The sequence below is a fragment of the Zootoca vivipara genome, chromosome 9 (assembly GCF_963506605.1).
Source record: "Zootoca vivipara chromosome 9, rZooViv1.1, whole genome shotgun sequence".
Lineage (NCBI taxonomy): Eukaryota > Metazoa > Chordata > Lepidosauria > Squamata > Lacertidae > Zootoca > Zootoca vivipara.
The window spans coordinates 72667202-72687125 of NC_083284.1; the positions used below are offsets into that span (position 1 = coordinate 72667202).

Consider the following 19924-nt stretch of genomic DNA (forward strand, 5'->3'; position numbering starts at 1 on the left):
CTGTACTAGATAGAGTGAAAACTACTGTGAGGGGCAAGGGGTATCGCGAAGCCCCTCCCCTCCTGAGTTCCAGCCCAGCCCAGAGCACGACTGAGAGCAGGGAGAGCTCCAGCTCCAGTGGGGAAACAGGAAGTGGGATCCAAGGCTCTGGCAGGGTAGAAGAGCCAGCGTCCAAGGGGGGACAGGAAGGAGGAAAGAGGGGGGGCAGACCCATCCCCCCAACTCCGGAACTTCGCAGAAAGCGTCGGGGGAAGAGGATGGGGCTCCCCAAGTTGTTATGCTGGCGCAAGATGCGCCAAAAGCCATTCGGAGGTTCTGATGAAAGCTGAAAAGATGTGTCTCTGTAACTAGCTCTACCTTTAGCACTGTAAATACGCAGCACCAATAAAAAGATAAAATGCAGAGCGGTGGAGAGTCGTTACTCTGAAGTAGTCCCATCCGACCACTGTGACAGCAACCTCCGAATCTTTTTTGGGCTACTTTGGAGTTGCCGGGATGGCGCGCCATGACCCCTCCATCAGTTGGCACCAGAGATGCATCACGTTTGGCTCAGACTATTGTCTGGAGCATTGCATGCAACACCAACCAGGGGAGGGGCCTCCAATAGCCACGGTGGCCACCATGCACGTCAAGGGGGGTGAGACGATACCCAAGCAGTACTGGGACCTGCAGGAGGTCTTCAGTGAAGCGGAATCCGACCACCTGCCCCCGCACAGATCATTTGACTGCCAGATCAACCTGGTGCCGGGGGCCACGCTACCCCCAGCCAAGCTGTACTCCATGTCAGATCAGGAGCTGGAGGATCTGCGTGCGTTTATAGACAAGAACCTCAAGAGGGGGTTCATCAGAGAAAGCAAGGCAGTAGGGGGCAGCCCGGTCTTCTGGGTGGACAAGAAAGACACGCAACAGCGCCGTCTGGTGGTGGATTTCAGGCGCCTGAACAACATGACAGAACCGGTGGCTTTCCCGATGCCCAGAGTGGACGATCTGCTGACAGCGGCACGCAGGGGCAAGATCTTCACCAAGCTCGACCTGAGGGGGGCGTACAACTTGATCAGGATCCGGGAAGGCGATGAGTGGAAGACCACGATGTTCACGCCTCTGGGCTCTTTTGAATATCTGGTGATGCCCTTCGGTTTGCAAGGAGGCTCAGCATGCTTCCAGGCCTTCATGCACCACGTCCTGGGGTCCCTTCTCTTCAAGAAATGCCTGGTCTTCTTGGATGACATCCTTATTTACTCCAATGACCCAGAGCAGCATGTGAAGGATGTCAGAGAGGTGTTGCAGCGCCTGAAGGAGCACCACCTGTATGTGAAGCTGGAGAAGTGTAAGTTTCACACCAAAGAGGTGGACTTCCTGGGCTACAAACTGTCAGACAAGGGGCTGGCGATGGACAAGGACAAGGTGCAGGCCATCCTGGACTGGCACAGCCCCAGGACGCGCAAGGATGCCCAACGCCTACTAGGCTTCGCCAACTTCTACAGGAAGTTCATCAAGAACTTCTCTCGCGTTACGGCTCCCATCACGGACTGCCTGAGAGGCAAGCAGAAGTTCAGGTGGACACAGGAAGCGCAAGCAGCGTTCGAAAGCCTCAAGAGGGTGTTCGCTTCCGACCAGAACCTGTTCCACGTGGTGCAGGATGCGCCCCTACGCGTTGAGACCGATGCTTCAGACAGAGTTTTGGGAGCGATCCTGTTGCAACTGGATGCCAACAGAGAGTGGAGACCCTGTGCCTTTTTCTCTAGAAAGCTGACACAGCCAGAACGCAATTACACGGTGTTTGATAAGGAACTTCTCGCGATCCACGCTGCGTTTAAACACTGGAGACATTTCTTGGTGGGCGCCAAGCACCCCATTCAGGTGTGCACGGACCACAAGAACCTGGAGTTCTGGAGAACGGCCAGGGTGCTCAACCAGCGGCAGATACGATGGGCAGAGTTCTTCTCACACTTCAACTTCTCCATCCACTACATACCGGGGGAGCAGAACGTCAGGGCGGATGCCCTCTCCCGCAAGCCAGAGTACATGGAGGAGGAGTTGCCACCAGCACCCCGACACATTTTCCCCCCATCAGCATGGTCCTGCGGAGCAGCAGTGGTGAGCGAGGCAGAACTCACAGCACTGACGGCAGCAGATGAGTTTGCCACCCGCATCTTCAGAGAGCTGCGAGGGGGGAGGGAGCAGGCAAAAGACTTTGAGGAAAGGAGGGGGTTGCTTTTTTACAGGGGAGCCCTGTACCTGCCCACCAACCAGCTCAGAGGTAAGGTCCTCAAGCAGATGCACGACAACCCGACGGCGGGTCATTTCGGAAGGGACAAAACCACTCACCTAGTCATGAGACACTTCTGGTGGCCAGGGGTGCGGGAAGATGTTCGAGACTATGTACGGGGCTGTGACACCTGCCAGCGGGCAAAGGTAGTCAGAGCAGCACCAGCAGGGTTGCTGGAGCCATTAGCCACCCCGCACAGGCCGTGGGAAGTAGTGTCCATGGACTTCATCACAGACCTGCCGTCGTCCAGGGGCAAGACCGCAGTGTTGGTGGTGGTGGACCTCATGTCCAAAATGTGCCATTTTATACCGTGTGCCAGGGCGGTCTCTGCAGAAGAGACAGCCAAACTGTTTGTTGACCACGTATTCAGACTGCATGGATTACCTTTAAGAGTTATTTCGGATAGAGGCCGCCAATTTGTTTCCAGGTTCTGGAGGCGGCTCATGAACCTCCTGCAGGTGGAGGTCAGCTTGTCGACGGCTCGGCACCCGCAGACCAATGGACAGGCGGAGCGGGTCAACGCCATTCTGCAGCAGTACCTGAGATGCTACGTCAGCCAGAGGCAAACGGACTGGGTGGATCGTCTGCCACTGGCAGAATTTGCCTACAACAATGCGGTGCACGTCTCCACAGGGGTGTCGCCCTTTAAGGCCAACTACGGGCGCGACCTCAGATCTTTCCCGGAGAGGGAGGGGGAGGAGGAGGGCCCGCAGGCAGAGGATTGGGCAGAGGAGCTGGAGACGGTGCACCAGCAGCTCAGAGAACACTTGGAGAGGGCCAAGGAAGCGTACAAGAAGGGGGCAGATCGCCACAGGCGACCGGGGGAGGTCATCAGGGTGGGGGACAAGGTCTGGCTGTCCTCGGAGGGCCTTCCCACCAGAGGGAGGTGCAAGAAGCTGGCACCCAGAAGGTTGGGCCCCTTCACGGTCACGCAGCAGGTAAACCCGGTGGCATACAGGCTGGCACTGCCAGAGGACATGAGGGTGCACCCAGTGTTTCATAGATCGCTGCTGTCTCCGTACAGGGAAAGTAGCAGATTCCGAGACGGCGCACAGACCCCCGAGGGAGGGGGGGAGAGAGGAGGCAGGGAGCCACTCAATGAAGCAACAGCCATCCTTGATTCACGAAGGGGGGTGGGGGGCCTGGAGTACCTTATGGCATGGGAGGACGCCCCGCCATCCCAAAATGAATGGGTCCCAGCCACCCAGATACAGGAGGAATTCTTAGTGGAAGAATTTCACGCCCTCTTCCCACACAGGCCCAAGCCCTGGCACATGGAAAGGGAGGGGGAGGAGGAGGACGCACAGGAGGGGGAAAGCAGTTCACCATGGAGATGGGAAGCAGAGTTTGAGGACACGGAGGAGGAGATATGGGTATCTCCGAGGTCCACTCAGTCAGGAGAAGAGGTGGACTGGCAGCAGATTTTCACCCCCACCAGCTCTGAGGCCACGGATTTTTTGGGCTTTCCCTCTTCCCAGGAGGGAGGAGGGGTACAACGGGACTGGGGGGAGGTGTTCACACCAACCGGCTCGGACAGCACGGAGTTCTTAGGCTTTCAGTCACCACCAACACCCGTGCAACCGCCCAGGAGGGAGGAAGGGGGGCCTGGGGGGGATGGATGTGAGGGGCAAGGGGTATCGCGAAGCCCCTCCCCTCCTGAGTTCCAGCCCAGCCCAGAGCACGACTGAGAGCAGGGAGAGCTCCAGCTCCAGTGGGGAAACAGGAAGTGGGATCCAAGGCTCTGGCAGGGTAGAAGAGCCAGCGTCCCAGGTGGGACAGGAAGGAGGAAAGGGGGGGGCAGACCCATCCCCCCAACTCCGGAACTTCGCAGAAAGCGTCGGGGGAAGAGGATGGGGCTCCCCAAGTTGTTATGCTGGCGCAAGACGCGCCAAAAGCCATTCGGAGGTTCTGATGAAAGCTGAAAAGATGTGTCTCTGTAAATAGCTCTACCTTTAGCACTGTAAATACGCAGCACCAATAAAAAGATAAAATGCAGAGCGGTGGAGAGTCGTTACTCTGAAGTAGTCCCATCCGACCACTGTGACAACTACTTTATGGAAAAGATTTCTGAGAAAATGAGATAGAAAATTTATTAAATAAATACCGGTAAGTAATATTACTGGCTATAAAAGCAAAAAGGGAGCAGAGCACTTTCTGGTCATCCTTCTTACAACTGGCAAACGAAACGTCAGAATCTGCGACCTGAAGATGACGACTGCTTACCATTTCGACATTTCCCCTGGAAAGATGCTTAAGTTTTTCTTCCATTCTTTGTATACTCTGCAGCAAGCTCTCATTCTTTTTGTTCAGCCTTCTGTTTTTTTCTACAAGTGGCTTCACCTGCACTTCCGTCTCCCGAGACCGTTTCAGCTGCAAAAAAGTTGTACTTTTTTGTTTTTGTTTTTAAAGCACATCTGTTCTGCACAGCGGTGCAAGTGGGTAGCTTGGGGACACATCTTTGTCAACAGAGGCCCAGGTGTCCTCTATGGCTAGGAAGGCCTTTTTCCAGCCTCATCTGGTTTGACAGCTAGTGCCATTCCTGGACAAGGATAGCCTGGTCACTGTTGTCCATGCTTTGGGCTGGATAGAAATGTGCTCTTATGTGGGGTTGCCTTGGGGTCTGGGTTTGGAAGCTCCAGCTGGTGTAGAATGTGCTCACGTTAGAGTTTAAAGCCCTAAACAACTCAGGTCCCAAATACCTCAAAGACTGCCTGCTTCCCTATGGATCCTCTCAGGTGCCAAGATCTGCAGAGGTGGCCCTCCTGGTAGTTCCTCCATCTTCGGACACTCAGCGGGTGGCAGTCTCAGAGAGGACATTCAAAGCTGTGGAGCTCCCACCCCACAGAGGTGCTCTTGGCACTGTCATTATACAGCTTCCGGCAAACGCCAAAGATGCACTTCTTTGCCCTGCCCTTTGACACTTTTGATGTGTATATTTTTAGGACCCAACTTAGTTCTGTAATTGTAAGTTGTTTGTTTTTAATATTGTGTTGTAATGTTGTAACCCAACCTGGGACCTTAACAACAACATCTTCCTCCCTTACTCTAAACAAAAAAAGTCCCAAATGTGGCCTTTCTTCATAAGGGAGTTGCTCTGACCCCTTAATCATTTTGGCTGCCTTTTTCTGAACCTTCTCAAGCTCTATAATGTCTTTCTTGAGGTGAGGCTACCAGAGCTGGACACTGTATTCCAAGTGGGCTCTCGCCATATAATGGCATTCTGACATTGGTAGCTCTCCGAGTTCTTTAAGAACTGGTTCCTGCATAGCAGGAGGTTGGATTAGATAACTCTCGGGGATCCTTTCCAACTCTACAATTCCAGGATTCTATGATTCTGAGGCAGATGCCATTTGGGCCTGGTGGTTTGCCCATTTTGTGTCTTGTCACCACTTTTGCATCAGCTCCTCAGACTCCCTTTCTGAGGCAGATAGCTCAGGCACAGGGATCTGCCTTCCATCTCCCACTGTGAAGACAAACGCAAACTCCCTCGTCATCCAAAGGTCCAACCACTTCCCCAGCTGATCTCCTTTTAATGTATTTAAATAAGTTTTGTTGTTCCTCTATTATTATTATTATTATTATTTTGTAATACGCTCATCAAATTATCTTTCTCTTTTTTTCATGCCTTATCATCTGCTAGAATTTCTTGTACCAAAGTCCCTGCTCTTTTTGCTCTCCTCATTTGGACAAGACTTCCCTTTTCTGAAAGAAGCCTCCTTGCCTCTAACAGCTTCCTTGCCTTTGCTCATTCCCCATGCTGGCCTTGGAAGTATCTTTCCTGTTCTGTGGTATGTTCTCTAGTTGAGCTTCTGATATTCTATAATTGTGAACAACGGTTAAACATTTTGGAGAGATGTGTCCCCTTTCTACTTTCTTTTTACCCATTCCCTCATTCGGGGAACTCTTCTTTTTTGTAAAAGTCAAATGTGACCTTGGCAATTGTCCACTTACATTTTTTATTTTTATTTTATTTATTTATTTATTGAATTTATTAGTTGCTTAATCTTGGTCAGGGGAACCCAAAGCAACTTACAACTGACTAGACAGACAAAAACAATAACACAACCCTCCCCACACAGATACATTAAAAGCATCCTGCCCAGTTCTAAAAGGCCACAGATTGTTTAATCACCCAAAGGCCTAGTTATAGAGAGACATTTTCACCTGGTGCCTAAAGATACATAATGAAGTTGTGAGAAACTGATATTTTAGTGTGACGGCATCTACACTTTGGAACCCCCTGCCTATTGACAGTTAGCTACATTCATTGTCCTGTACTCTTTTCTGCACCTGCTTAAAACATTTTTGTATAGACAAGCCTATCCAGACACACAGATGTTGATGGTGTATTTTAATTTTAATATCGTTAAATGTTTTACCATATTTTTCTGTGCATAACACACCACCTATATTTTGGGTCTCAAAATTAAGAAAATGCACTATCCGTGTATAAGAGGACCCTTTATTTTAAACTTCAAAAATTTAGGAAAAAATATAATCTTATACACGGAAAAATACGGTAAGTTGTTTTTAAATGTTTTATTGATAACTTTAATATTTCTTGTAAACCCCTTGGAGGTTTTACTATAACCAAGCAGCATATAAATTTTGTTATATAAAATATCAAAATTACTTACTAGTTCATTCCTTTCATCTGCTAAAAGTGTATTTCTATCTTCCAGCTTCCGAATTACAGCACTGAGTTCTGCTATTTTTAGCTGAAATCTCCGCACGTCTCGTTCCTCCATATGTTGCTCCTTGAAAATAAAAAGCTACATTACAGCACAAAACTGGGCATAACTTCATTTTACAGAAAAGTGAAAAAGCATGTGGAATAGATGCGGGAAGGCAGTGTTTTCTCATACAGTGGGCAGATACCACCAGCTGGCCTCAGTCTCCTTTGAGGCTGGCCTCAGCGGCACAGACCCCCCCTCACCCATTTCTGTCCGTCTCCCCCCCTCTGCCCGCCCCCAGCCATGCTACTGTCTTTTGGCTGGACCTATGGCAACATGGATGGGACCCAGGTGGCGCTGTGGTTAAACCACTGAGCCTAGGGCTTGCTGATCAGAAGGTCGGCGGTTCCAATCCCTGTGACGGGGTGAGCTCCCGTTGCTTGGTCCCTGCTCCTGCCAACCTAGCAGTTCGAAAGCACGTCAAAATGCAAGTAGATAAATAGGAACCGCTACAGCGGGAAGGTAAACGGCGTTTCCATGTGCTGCTCTGGTTTGCCAGAAGCGGCTTTGTCATGCTGGCCGCATGACCTGGAAGCTATACGCCGGCTCCCTCGGCCAATAATGCGAGATGAGCGCTCAACCCCAGAGTCTGTCACGACTGGACCTAATGGTCAGGGGTCCCTTTACCTTTTTTATGGCAACATGAGCAGCAAGTCTTCAGGCCCTGAATAAAAGTGGCAAGAAAGCAGAGGGGTTTGTGGGAAGAGACATGATGGCGAAGGGCCAGAGTATGCACTCAAATAAAACAATGGGAAAGTTCGCTTCAGTTTATGAACGCTTCAGTTTATGAACAGACTTCCAGAACCAATTGTGTTCATAAACCGAGGTACCACTGTATAATAAAATTGCAAGGCTGTCATCAGACTCCAATTTGTGTGGCTGCCAGACAGAACAGCACGAGGGCAGCTCAGGCAGGCAGGTGAGTGAGCAGCTCAGGAGAGCCATGGAGGAACAACCAGGGGCAGCTTCCAAGCAGCCATCTTGCTCCATTTTTCCCTGTGCTCCCGAGGCCATTTGTCTGCATCCATATTGGCAGGTAAAGGGGAGGGAAGCAACAAAAGAGCAAGATGTTTGCTGGGGAAGTGACCTGGCCTGTTGTCCCTGCTCCTTTGAGGCTCGCCTGGGCCATGGTTTGGCAGAGCTATACAGGGAAGGGGCAGGGTTGACTGAGGAGGCAGACAAGTGAGCAGACAAGACTGGAAGGAGAACAATAGGTCTGGCGCTAGTCTTTGTGTGCCGCATTTTTCACCCCATAAGACGCACTTTTCCCTCCTAAAAAGGAAGGGGAAAAGTCACAGCATCTTATGGAGCAAAGGCACTAGACGGCAGCAGCACCCCTCGGCTGCCGCTGCAGTCACAAGCGGAGGGATGCCTCTGCCACCGGAGCCATGGCTCCCAGCAGTGGGGGAGGAGCGGACAGCCCAAAAGCGGCACTTTTGCACTGTCCGTTCCTCCTCTGCCGCTGCCAACAGCAATGGCAAAGAGGGTGGGGGAGGAGCAGACAGTCTCAAAGCACCACTTTTGCGCTGCCCGCTCCTCCCCCGCCGCTGCCAACAATGTCCAGCATCACAGAATCACAGTGTCACCCACAGGCACCCACAAATGTGAGCTCCCTCCCTCTCTCTCATCCTTCCTTCCCTCCCTCCCTCTTCCAACTTTAATAAAATATGGGGGAGGAGGTAAGCCCCACCTCACATGCCCTCAACATGGGGGGATGACTCTCTCAAATATGGGGGGTAAGGCACCTAGGCCTCTAGGAGTTGGCTGCTATGCCTAGCCCTAGGACAATTCAAGAAAGCAAAATATTTTTTTCTTGTTTTCCTCTAAAAAAAATTAGGTGCGTCTTATGGTCAGGTGCATCTGATGGCGCGAAAAATACAGCACTCTCTTCTGGGGCTATGACTATACAGAGGATGGGCTTTGCTCTCTGTCCTGAAACCAAAGTTTTGGGGATCACAACGTGCCAAATCACAGCTTACCAAAAGCACAGCAGCATTACAACCAGAGGAGCAAAAGGGCAATCTCCTCTCTTAGAGCCCCCACATTTGCTTGTTTGCACTAAGACATGATTTGGGTTGGTGTTGCAAACAAGGGCACTGTCTCAGCTTAAGCCTGCAGTCCCCTCACTACCACCACCCGGGCAATACAGAGACAATAAAAATGGACTCTGCACAATGTACTTCTGAACTATTGTTTCTAGCAGTAAAGTCCTCTGAAGGGTGGAAGCAAAGCTTAATGTTCCAATTTCACAGTATAATTTATTTGTATTTTGAAGGTGATAACTCATTAGCAGGGAATCACCACATTGTTAAAATAACTTTAACATTCATATGCAGCATATAAAAACAGTTAGATTTCTTACCGGGTTTCCTACAAGTTCCATCATATCTCCCACAGAGGGAGGAAGCTCTTTCTTTGGGCTGCCATGGAACCGCTCTGCTTCTTTGACTTGAACAAGTTGTTCATCCAGGGCTTCTTTCTGGAGCAGCAACTTTTGTGTATGGCCTGCCTGGACACCAAGATCTTTCTCCAAAGCCAAAATCACTCTCTCTTTGCCTCGTATCTCATCCATCTTGAAAAGTTAGAAAGCAACACGATGTGAATTTCTCCAAATACTTCCCATTAAACTGAATGTTATTTTGCCTTAGCAACACTTTATGTTAGCCAATTCATACCAAAGGATAAGTAGCGCTGGATTTAAAGCCAGGGCTGCCTCTATGAAAGGAATGAACTTAAGTTCTGTTTTTTGTTTAATGTGTTCTTTTGACTTACTTAGTATTAGCCAGATATGAGAACAATTGACTTCCTTTCAAAAATCTCACGAAACGGCAGCGTAAAGCAATTGTGAACAGATAGTAGATCTAATTTTGCATCAATCAAAGCAGCTAAGTGTGCCACTCGTCAGAGGAAATAAAAGAGACTTGAATAAGAAATGCCCTCCTTTCCCTGAGAGAAAATTACAATACAGGATTAACATCCATTTATTTACAAAGTAAAATAGGGGGAAAGCAAGTGACTGTGATATGACACACAATTATACTAGTGGCAATTAAAAATAGACCTCTAATAGTGGAATATTCAACTATTCAACACACATGGTAATATTGGGTGAACCTACCAGCCTACGGATGTCCCTCTCGCATTCACGCTTTATCCTATTAATTTCGTCTTGATGGGACTGGTAGGCTGTGCGCAGGTCAGCTGCCTTCATCTTATCTGCCTGCATGATGTTACTCAAGGCTTCTTCCACCTGTTTTTTCCCTGACTTCAGTTCTAGTATCTCCTGTTGCATCTTTATACGCTCACCATCAAATGATTTCCGGGCTTCTTCCCTGGCTTCATTGAGCAAGGCAGTTTTCACTTTGTCAGCTGCCCCGTCCCGCAGGACATTCACTGTGGACTGCAATCGCTGGATCTCACTGTCTTTTATTTTCACCATACGAGCCACTTCTTGCTCGTGTTGCCGAATGAGTACCTCTCGGACAGCCTGGAGTTCCTTCATTTTCTCTTCATGGAGTTTAGCCTTGAGTTCGGATATGTAGGCTGTGTGTTTGTGCTGTTCCTGTTCTCGTTCTTGTTTGACTTCCTGGAGCTTCTCTCTCAGTTTACTCACCTGAAACACCACCAAAAAACAAAAGCAACACATTAGCATGACTATGTAGAACTGGAGGAATGTTTGGGAAGCAAATGAAACATGAGGTACCGTGTTTCTCCTAAAATAAGACACGTCTTATATTTATTTTTCCTCCAAAAAAACACACCACGGCTTATTTTCGGGGGATGTCTTATTTTTTCGAGCGGGAGAACCAATAGAAAACAATCAGGGGTGAATAAAGGAAGATCGCCTTTGGGTGCCCCCCCAAGAGCCGCTCGCTACTGAATAAGCGCCGCAAACAGAAGCAGGTTCCCGGCGCCGACCGGCCCCTCTGGCCCCCGGCCCCCCTGGGACTTTTTCTGAAGGACTCGGCTTCGGGGTGGCGGGCCAAATCTGAAGGCGGCTTTATGTCTGCGACTCCACAGAAGACGCGGCCGCCGGCTGCACTTACCGAGGATCCGGCCCAGAAGGGGCAGGAGTTCTTCACCTGCGGGGAGCTGCTGAGGGAGAGCGCGCCGAAGCTCAGCGCCACCAGGCAGCACCCCAAGATCAGCTGCAGCAGCCCCAGAGACAGCAGAGGTCGGGCCGGCAGCAGCCCCGCCCGACACGCCAGCGGCAGCCTCCCCGCCCAACGGCAGGCCCTGCCGGGGGAGAGCGCAGCCCAGCGGGGCTGAGGCCACCCGGAGCGGGACCATCGCGGCCGGGCAGCTGGCGGGGGCGGCGGGACCGAGGAGGCGGAGCAAGGTCTGGGCGCCTCGGGCGCCGCCGAGAGCCGGGCCAGCGGGCAGCAGGAGCCCGGCAGCACCGCGGGCAGAGACATGGGCGCCGGCCAGCCGGGCGGAGGGGAGCGGCCTCGCCTTCTTACGGGCGCTCTGCTCGGGCCAAGGGCGTCCCCTCCAGGGGGGTGACTCTCAGCAGCCAAACTCTCCCCATCCGCTGCCACGCACGGCCCTCTCACCAGCCTCTTCGCGCTGCGCTGTGCTCCCCGAAGCGGCAAGAGGCGGCTGCACGGGAGCCGCTTTGGGGAGCACAGCGCAGCGCGAAGAGGCTGGTGAGAGGCAGCTGCGGCTGCAGGTGAAGCCCGGGATCTGCGTGGTAGTGAAGAGGCGCCCGATCAGCCCGCTTCTCAGCTGATCGGGCGCCTCTTCGCCACCGCCGCAGCGCTCAGGGCGTTCGCCCCAGTCGCCCACGCAGATCCCGGGCTTCACCTGCAGCCGCAGCTGCCTCTCACCAGGCTTTTCGTGCTGCGCTGCGCTCCCCGATCAGCTGAGAAGCGGGCTGATCGGGCGCCTCTTCGCTACTGCTGCAGCGCTCAGGGCGCTCGTCCTCAGTCGCCCATGCAGATCCCGGGCTTCACCTGCAGCCGCAGCTGCCTCTCACCAGGCTCTTTGCGCTGCGCTGCGCTCCCCGAAGCGGCTCCCACCCCTGGCTTATTTTCGGGGGGTGTCTTATATTTATTATACTAATGAAAAGCCTGACATGGCTTATTTTTGAGGACCGTCTTATTTTAGGAGAAACACGGTAGATATCTAAAAATTTTCTGAACGTAGTACTTCTAAACTTGGGCTACGGACAAAATGTTTAATACTGATTGGAGTGCATAGTAGGCCCTTGTGTGATCCCATGACAAAAACTCTGTATTTCAAAAGTCAGAGTTGTCACACATACACACACACACACACACACACACACACACACACGTGTATTACAATATTTTTACACATTCCTTTTCAGTCAAAATGCCCTCAAACCAGCATTCAGTAAGACAAATAAAATACATTGATAATACTAACAGATCACCTTTCCATTGTTTAAGTTAGCAGTTTTTTTAATTAATTACATGAAGGCCTAATTTTCACAAGTGGTACTCTTATATAGGAAGGCACCACCCAAGAATTCTGCCCAGCCTGGCAGTCTGTAGCATACTCCTACAATGGCCCCACTATCTTCCTCTTCTTTTAATTTGACCTAGATGTTCAAATTCGTGGATTTCTTTGCCTGTGTATGCACTCTTTAACTCTCCGCCCTTCCTGTTTAGTCTATTTCTGTTAAGTAAGCGCCATCCCTGAGAGATGTATGGAAGTGAGAGCTGGACCATCAAGAAGGCTGATCACCAAAGAATTGATGCTTTTGAATTATGGTGCTGGAGGGGACTCTTGAGAGTCCCATGGACTGCAAGAAGATCAAACCTATCCATTCTGAAGGAAATCAGCCCTGAGTGCTCCCTGGAAGGACAGATCCTGAAGCTGAGGCTCCAATACTTTGGCCACCTCATGAGAAGAGAAGAGAAGAATCCTTGGAAAAGACCCTGATGTTGGGAAAGATTGAGGGCACAAGGAGAAGGGGATGACAGAGGACGAGATGGTTGGACAGTGTTCTCGAAGCTACAAACATGAGTTTGACCAAACTGCGGGAGGCAGTGCAAGACAGGAGTGCCTGGCGTGCTCTGGTCCATGGGGTCACGAAGAGTCGGACACGACTAAACAACAACAAGTTCCATCCCTGTCACTCCAGTAGTGGGCCATATCCTCACAGGCAATGTCTATTAGTTCATACTTGCCTTCCTGCATTAAGGCTTCAAGTTCATCCTAATTTTCTTTACTCTGTGCCCGGATTACCAATGTGGCAACAGTGGATACACATACACCTGCGAAGGCGTTCTCTGGCCCCCACAAGGTCCCTTCCCCTCAATGAAATTAGGCTTGAAACACACATCTTATTGTAGTCAATAGAAGAGCTTGTGCTCCATGACTGGTTGCAGTATACCTGCAGTGCCCATGACAGTTTCTCCAGTTTACAAATGCACCCACGGGACGGACAAAGCTGGTGGCCCTGGCTCTGGCACAGAGACACTTGAAAGCATTTAATGAGTTTTATACTCCAAGTACTCCCTTAGCGAGTGAGGTTGTGCACTGAGACTAGGGGAAGCGGCAAAAGTGGGCTGAAGGAGTGCAGTTCAGCTTTCCCTTTCCCCTTTCCTTAGCAGTGGAAGCAGTAGAGCTTCTTTCTGCAGCCCCTGTCTGGCAGTTGTATCCAGCAGCCCCCATGGAATAATGCTATGTCTCTGCCAAGGGCAGAGTTCTTTCCGGATCTGGAGCCAATAAGCACACCAGTAGATGAAGAGTAAGTAATGCTTTATTTGCATAAGGTTAACAGATAGCAGCAGGGACCCAGGTGGCACTGTGGGTTAAACCACAGAGCCTAGGGCTTGCTGATCAGAAGGTCAGTGGTTCGAAACCCTGCAACGGGGTGAGCTCCCGTTGCTCCGTCCCAGCTCCTGCCAACCTAGCAGTTCGAAAGCACATCAAAGTGCAAGTAGATAAATAGCGACCGCTCTGGCGGCAAGGTAAACGGCGTTTTCGTGCGCTGCTCTGGTTTGCCAGAAGCAGCCTTGTCATGCTGGCCACATGACCCGGAAGCTGTCTGCGGACAAACGCTGGCTCCCTCGGTCTATAGAGCGAGATGAGCGCCGCAACCCCAGAGTCGGACACGACTGGACCTGATGGTCAGGGGCCCCTTTACCTAACCGATAGCAGCAGGCGTACAAAACACAAATTATAGCATACCAGACAGAAGTCACACACAATCTCCCCTTCAGCTGCCCAGAGCTCCAGGTAGAGCAGCAAGAGACACCCCGGGCCAACACTCTCACAGTATCAGGTACCTCAATCTGTGAAGAGGCAGCTTTGATTTGATTGATTGCAACTGGTTAGGAGGCATCACTCATGATCAGCCCGGGACACCGGGTGCGACTAATGCGGAGCAGCTGAGAGTCTCCCACCCAATTCACTGCAACTGGGTATCCTCCCCACTAGCCAATCAGCACTTAGAACACAGGAGACCCAGGACTACACAGGGGTGTGAAAAGCAAATTATACCATCATGAATCGGCAAACCTTAAACCGGGGATGTAAAAGGGAAAGAGACATGTCATCCAACTCCTCGAAATTACAATGGTCTTCCGCGTTTCCCCTACAGCCTTATCCTCGGGTGCTTTAGGACAAATGTGGCTGCTGTTGCCACTGCTGCAGCTGCCACCACCACTTAAAAAAGGAAGTTGTCAATGAAGAAATGCAAAAGGACTTTTGAAACTGCTACCAATTTTGGCCAAAATAAATTTTAGCACGAACTGAAGGTATACAGTATACTACAATATTAAGACGTACAGCAGGCATAGGCAAACTCAGCCCTCCAGGTGTTTTGGGACTACAACTCCCATCATCCCTGACCACTGGTCCTGTTAGCTAGGGCTGATGGGAGTTGTAGTCCCAAAACATCTGGAGGGCCGAGTTTGCCCATGCCTGACATACAGTATCCATGTACATATAAGCAAAGCACAGTGCCATAATTACTAACTCTTTTTCTATTATTAGTTGTTAATAATAGTTAAGGTAATGAGCGTGGAGGTTGCCTTAGCTCAGTAGATGTTGCAAAGAAATTAGATAGCAGGATAGGTAATAGGAAGGCAGTTGAATGATAGCCAGGACTGGAGGAAGGGTGGGGATTATAGTAAGATGTTCAGAAAAGGAGATTACAGAATACAAGAAATACATTTAAGCATTTCGGAATCCACTAGGTCATAAAATTTACTCAAGTGAGATCCTAAAAATGAAATAAAAATTCAGTCCTACCGTACTGTTCCACTACTTTCTTCATCATTATTAGCTCTTTAATAAACAGGAGGAGGATTTAAACACAAACATTCAAAGGCCTCCTCTGATTGAATAGGATTACTGATGGGCCCATACTACCTTCAATGAAGTAAGGCAATCTCATTACAGTCCTCCTTGCATAAGCTTTTCACTTGTAAGCTCATTGAAATGCAAGAACTTATCCTCACCAGTTTAGTGCTACTGCAAAGGCTACTCCCTTCTGCAGAATGGAACAAGCACAGCAATTAAAAGCAAACCAATGAAATCCCAACCGGAAGTGTTTTATTTTTGTGAATACTCCTAAACATTCGGTCCCAAAAGGTGTACTGAAGGGGAACCAGTGATTCATCTCAATAACCTCACTACTTCCAAACGTTACATCCCATCACTTTGCACCAGATCCTCTTCAGAATGACTGGACTGAGGACTCATTGAGGATTTAAGTGCATTGCATGGACCAAGTAGGTATAATCCTCAATGGTCAATTCATTTATTTACCAGAGTTTCCTGTGTGCAGCACATAGTTGACTAGCACATAGTGGAAATTAACTACAAGGATTTACATTAGGGGTGAAGCTCTTCAATCCAAGGGCCACAGTACCCCAGCAGAAAGCTGTCAGGGTTCCCATTCCAGTAGTGGACAGAACCAGATTCATGCAGTTTCCCAGGGAAAGAGGTGCATTTTTCATTCTTATTTTCAGTTTTATGCATATGCAAAGAGCCTGCTGGATCAAGAGAAAGGCCAGGTTGAACAGACCCCTGCTGCTCCTTGAATGGATGTACACGGTTCAATTCACAGTTTCACAAACCAAAAAGCCAATTCCGTGTTGCTCTTTTAAGTCCTGATGCCACCTTGACTACAGAGGTTTTGTTTTGCTCTCCTGATTTTCCCAGGATTGGGGAAGTCTAAATTCACTCATCAAAAGAAGTAGAATGGGTTCTGGTTGAGTGTAGCTTCATGTGAACGATGCTCAGAAATCTTGGACTCAATCAGCCTCAAACTCACCATAAGGCCCAGTTTGGACAAGCCCTATGTTGGGGGGAAGATACGAACAAAGCAGCACATTTTAAAATCTATTTGAAAGTCCCTAAAACTAAGGAAGTAGAACTATTTTAGTAAAATGCCTGTGTAAATCAGAACATACACACCCACAATGAAAGATAGCCTGGGCTATGTATTGAAATAGCAACACAGCATGTGAAATCAGAAAATCAGAGGCACTTTTCCAGATAGCATCATCATGAGAACTGCTGTTTGTGATTTCTGTGATCTCTTGCTCACACATTGGGCTCATCTGGTTGGAATGATAAAAGCCCTTGCTTATCATTACAGGCACAGGTACAAACCCGAAGCTTGCTGCAACATTCCCCTCCCCGCTTTCCCTCTGGTATGGATGGGAAGAAGGGTTTGGAATTTTCCACTTCTGTTCTAGACTAACTTGAGGTAAGAGCTATGCTTGACTCCAAACTGCAGTTAGCCTTAACTTAGCTGAAACAAACTAAATATAGTTAATCTCAACTACTGTAGAGTTTAAGGTTCCATTCAGACACAATGCTAAACTCTGGGTAACTAAGCCAACAGCCTTCACAGCAATGGCAGAGGGGGAGCCCATAACCCCAAGGCTTCTACATGCCACAATAAACCTTTGTTTATCATTACATCCCAAATGGGTTATTATGTTTGTCCGTAAGCATGAACACCATGCAATATTTGCACGGACAAAAGATGTATTGTGTGAACCAGCCTCAAGAAGCTGGCAATTTCTCTGCCCAATTGCGTTCCCCACAATTACTCATTATGCATACCAGAGAAACAGAGGGGAACAGCACAACTGAAAAATAGTAACTATAATCACTTCCCAATTTTGCTGACTAACAAGCAACACGGGGGAAATCTGGCAGCTGGTTACTTGCATGGCCATCTAGCAAGGACAAACAGCAAAAATTCAAGGCAGCTCCAAAACATGACAGCAAGCAAAAACTACTGGATTATTAGAAACGGACCATTTCCATGCCCAACGTTACACCTTACTGCATTTGGCTTCTGTAAAGATATCCCTATGCTAATGAACAATCTAGAGACAAAGGTACTTAATATTGGTGGGAGAGCCAAAGACGGGATTCTGGAAGAAGAGTTTGGATTTGATATCCCACTTTATCACTACCCTAAGGAGTCTCCAAGCGGCTAACATTCTCCTTTCCCTTCCTCCCCCACAACAAACACTCTGTGAGGTGAGTGGGGCTGAGAGACTTCAGAGAAGTGTGACTAGCCCAAGGTCACCCAGCAGCTGCATGTGGAGGAGTGGAGACATGAACCCGGTTCCCCAGATTACAAGTCTACCGCTCTTAACCACTACACCACACTGGCAAAGCCTAGCCTGGCATCTGAAGTCAATGAACAGTGTAGTCCTTACAAACATTGTTTGCTCAATCAGTGGTGATGCAGGATGGCACTGCAGCAGAAAACTCTACCCCAACCTACTCACACTCATTATTTTTTTTAAAATTTATTTTTATTAAAGGTTTTCTCAGTTTACAAAGACATGGGCAGTGTCTCTCATAGCATTTTTACAGATCAGTTTCAATTGTTGAGACATTGGGGAGGAAAAGGGGGAGAGCGGTAGATAAGGGAAGGGGGTGGGGGTAGTGTGACAATGTTTCTAGTTTACTTAAAGTGTGTTGGGGGGGGTTGTCAGCATCGGTTGTGCAGGTTCTTTGTTGTGCATTTGTTTTCCTTCGATGGTGAGAGTTGTTGGGGTTGGCCTAGGATATAGTTTTCTTTTGTGGTTGGCTGTGGTGGTCTGTTTTATGTGAGTAGGGTGGGCGGGTCAGGTTAGCCATATTGATTTGTATGCTGTTGGTGGATTTCTGTCGTTGTCTTGTTGCGCTGTGTATGTGATAAAGGGGAACCATACTGGGGTGAAGCAGTCTTCTTCTATTTGACCCCGTGTCAATTTCAACTTATTGGTTAATTTTTCTAATAGGGCTATTTCCCATACCGTCTGGTACCATTGGTCCATGTTTACTCCTGCCAGGTCTTTCCAGTGTCTGGTTATGGTGTTTCTGGTAGCTGAGAGTAAGTGGGTTATGAGTTCTTTGTGATGTAGGTGGGCATTATTGTCCTGGAAGATGTTTAGCAAGGCCAGTTCTGGGGTAAGTTCTAATGTTTGTTGGGTTATTTTACCTACTTCTCTTACGGTTGTTCTCCAGAATTGTTGGGCTTTGGGGCATTCCCACCACATGTGGAAATATGTGCCTGTTGATGTGCATCCTCTCCAGCATTTTGATGAGGTTCCTGGGCGTATTAGTGCTAGTTTTCGTGGTGTTAGGTACCACCTGTAGATGGTTTTCAGAGTGAGTTCTTTCCTTTTTGCTGATATGGATTTAAATGGGGGTTTAGACCACATTCTGGTCCATTGAGTGGGGTTGATTTCATAGCCTATATCTTCTTCCCATTGTTTTTTTATTGCGTCTGGGGAGTTTGTGGAATTTTGGAGCAGTATTTTATATATTGCAGATACCATCCCTTTGCCGTGACCCTTTGTCGTTAGAAGGAGGTTTTCAAAAGGTGTCAGGGGTCTTGTTGCTGCTGATTTTATTACTGGCTTGTTTAAGAGGGCATGTAATTGGTGTTGTGCTAACCAGGGTATTTGGGTGTCTTCTAGTTTATCCTGTATTTCTCGTGTTGTCAGAGGTATGTTATTTTTATAGAAGTCTGTTAGGCGATATAGGCCTTTGGTTTGCCAAGTTTTAGTTTGGATGTTTTGTGCTGCCTGGTGGAATAATGGATGGTAGACCAGGGGGAGTAGTGGGGATGTGGTTGGGGTTAGTTTGTCCGTTTCTGTTTTCCATGCTTTGAACATGGTTTGTGTGTACCTATTAAGTGTTGTGGGGATCCTTCTTAGTTTGTTTGGGAGGAATGGGTATGCTGTGGTGCTGATATTCTCAATTGTGTCTCTCTCTAAGTGTATCCATTGTTTTGTCTCATCTTCCAGTATATACAGGATTATATGTCGTATTTGATTGGCCCTGTAATATGTTTCTATGTTAGGGATTCCCCATCCTCCTTGTGAGGTGGGGAGGTGCAGGTATTTGGTGCTTATTCTTGGTTTTTTATGTGAGAAGATGAAGGAGTGCAGTTTTCTCTGCCATCTGCGGAGTTGAATTGGGGGGATCCAGACTGGGAGGGTTTGGAATAAGTAGGTTAATTTTGGGAGGATGATCATTTTGATCATTGCCATTTTATCTGAGAGGGTGAAATTCATGTTGTCCCATCTCTTCAGGTCTTTGTTTATTTGTCGCCACAAGGGTTTATAGTTGTGTAGGTATAATTTGTTGAGATTTTTGGTTATTTGTACCCCTAGGTATCTGAACTTGGTGTGGCAGAGTTTTATTTTGGTGATATTAGTGAGTTCTTTCTGGGTGTGGGGAGGAGTGTTGAAGCACATGGCTTCTGATTTTGCAAAGTTTACTCGCAGGCCTGACACCGTTGCGAATGTGTTGAGTTCTCTGGTTAGGGAGATTGCTGTGTTTAAGGGGTCTGATGTTGTGACCATTAGGTCATCTGCAAAGAGCCCTATTTTATATGTTCTGCCTTTTATTTCCACTCCTTTGATGTCTGTGGCTGCACGGATTCGGATTGCTAGCGGTTCTAGGGCCAGTATAAATAGGAAGG

General features: G+C 48.7%; 1 protein-coding gene across 2 annotated transcripts in view; it reads right to left on the bottom strand.

Annotated features, from left to right (window-relative positions):
• The window catches only part of JAKMIP1 (janus kinase and microtubule interacting protein 1), a 112969-nt gene that overhangs the window by 79104 nt on the left and 13941 nt on the right, over positions 1-19924 (bottom strand). For both annotated transcript variants that reach the window (XM_035113222.2, XM_060279034.1), the window contains exons 2-5: positions 10121-10615; positions 9365-9574; positions 6907-7026; positions 4493-4639 (exon numbers count right to left, since the gene is read on the bottom strand). In XM_035113222.2, coding sequence (XP_034969113.2) covers positions 4493-4639; positions 6907-7026; positions 9365-9574; positions 10121-10615 — 972 coding nt within the window. The remainder of the gene's footprint in view (positions 1-4492; positions 4640-6906; positions 7027-9364; positions 9575-10120; positions 10616-19924) is intronic.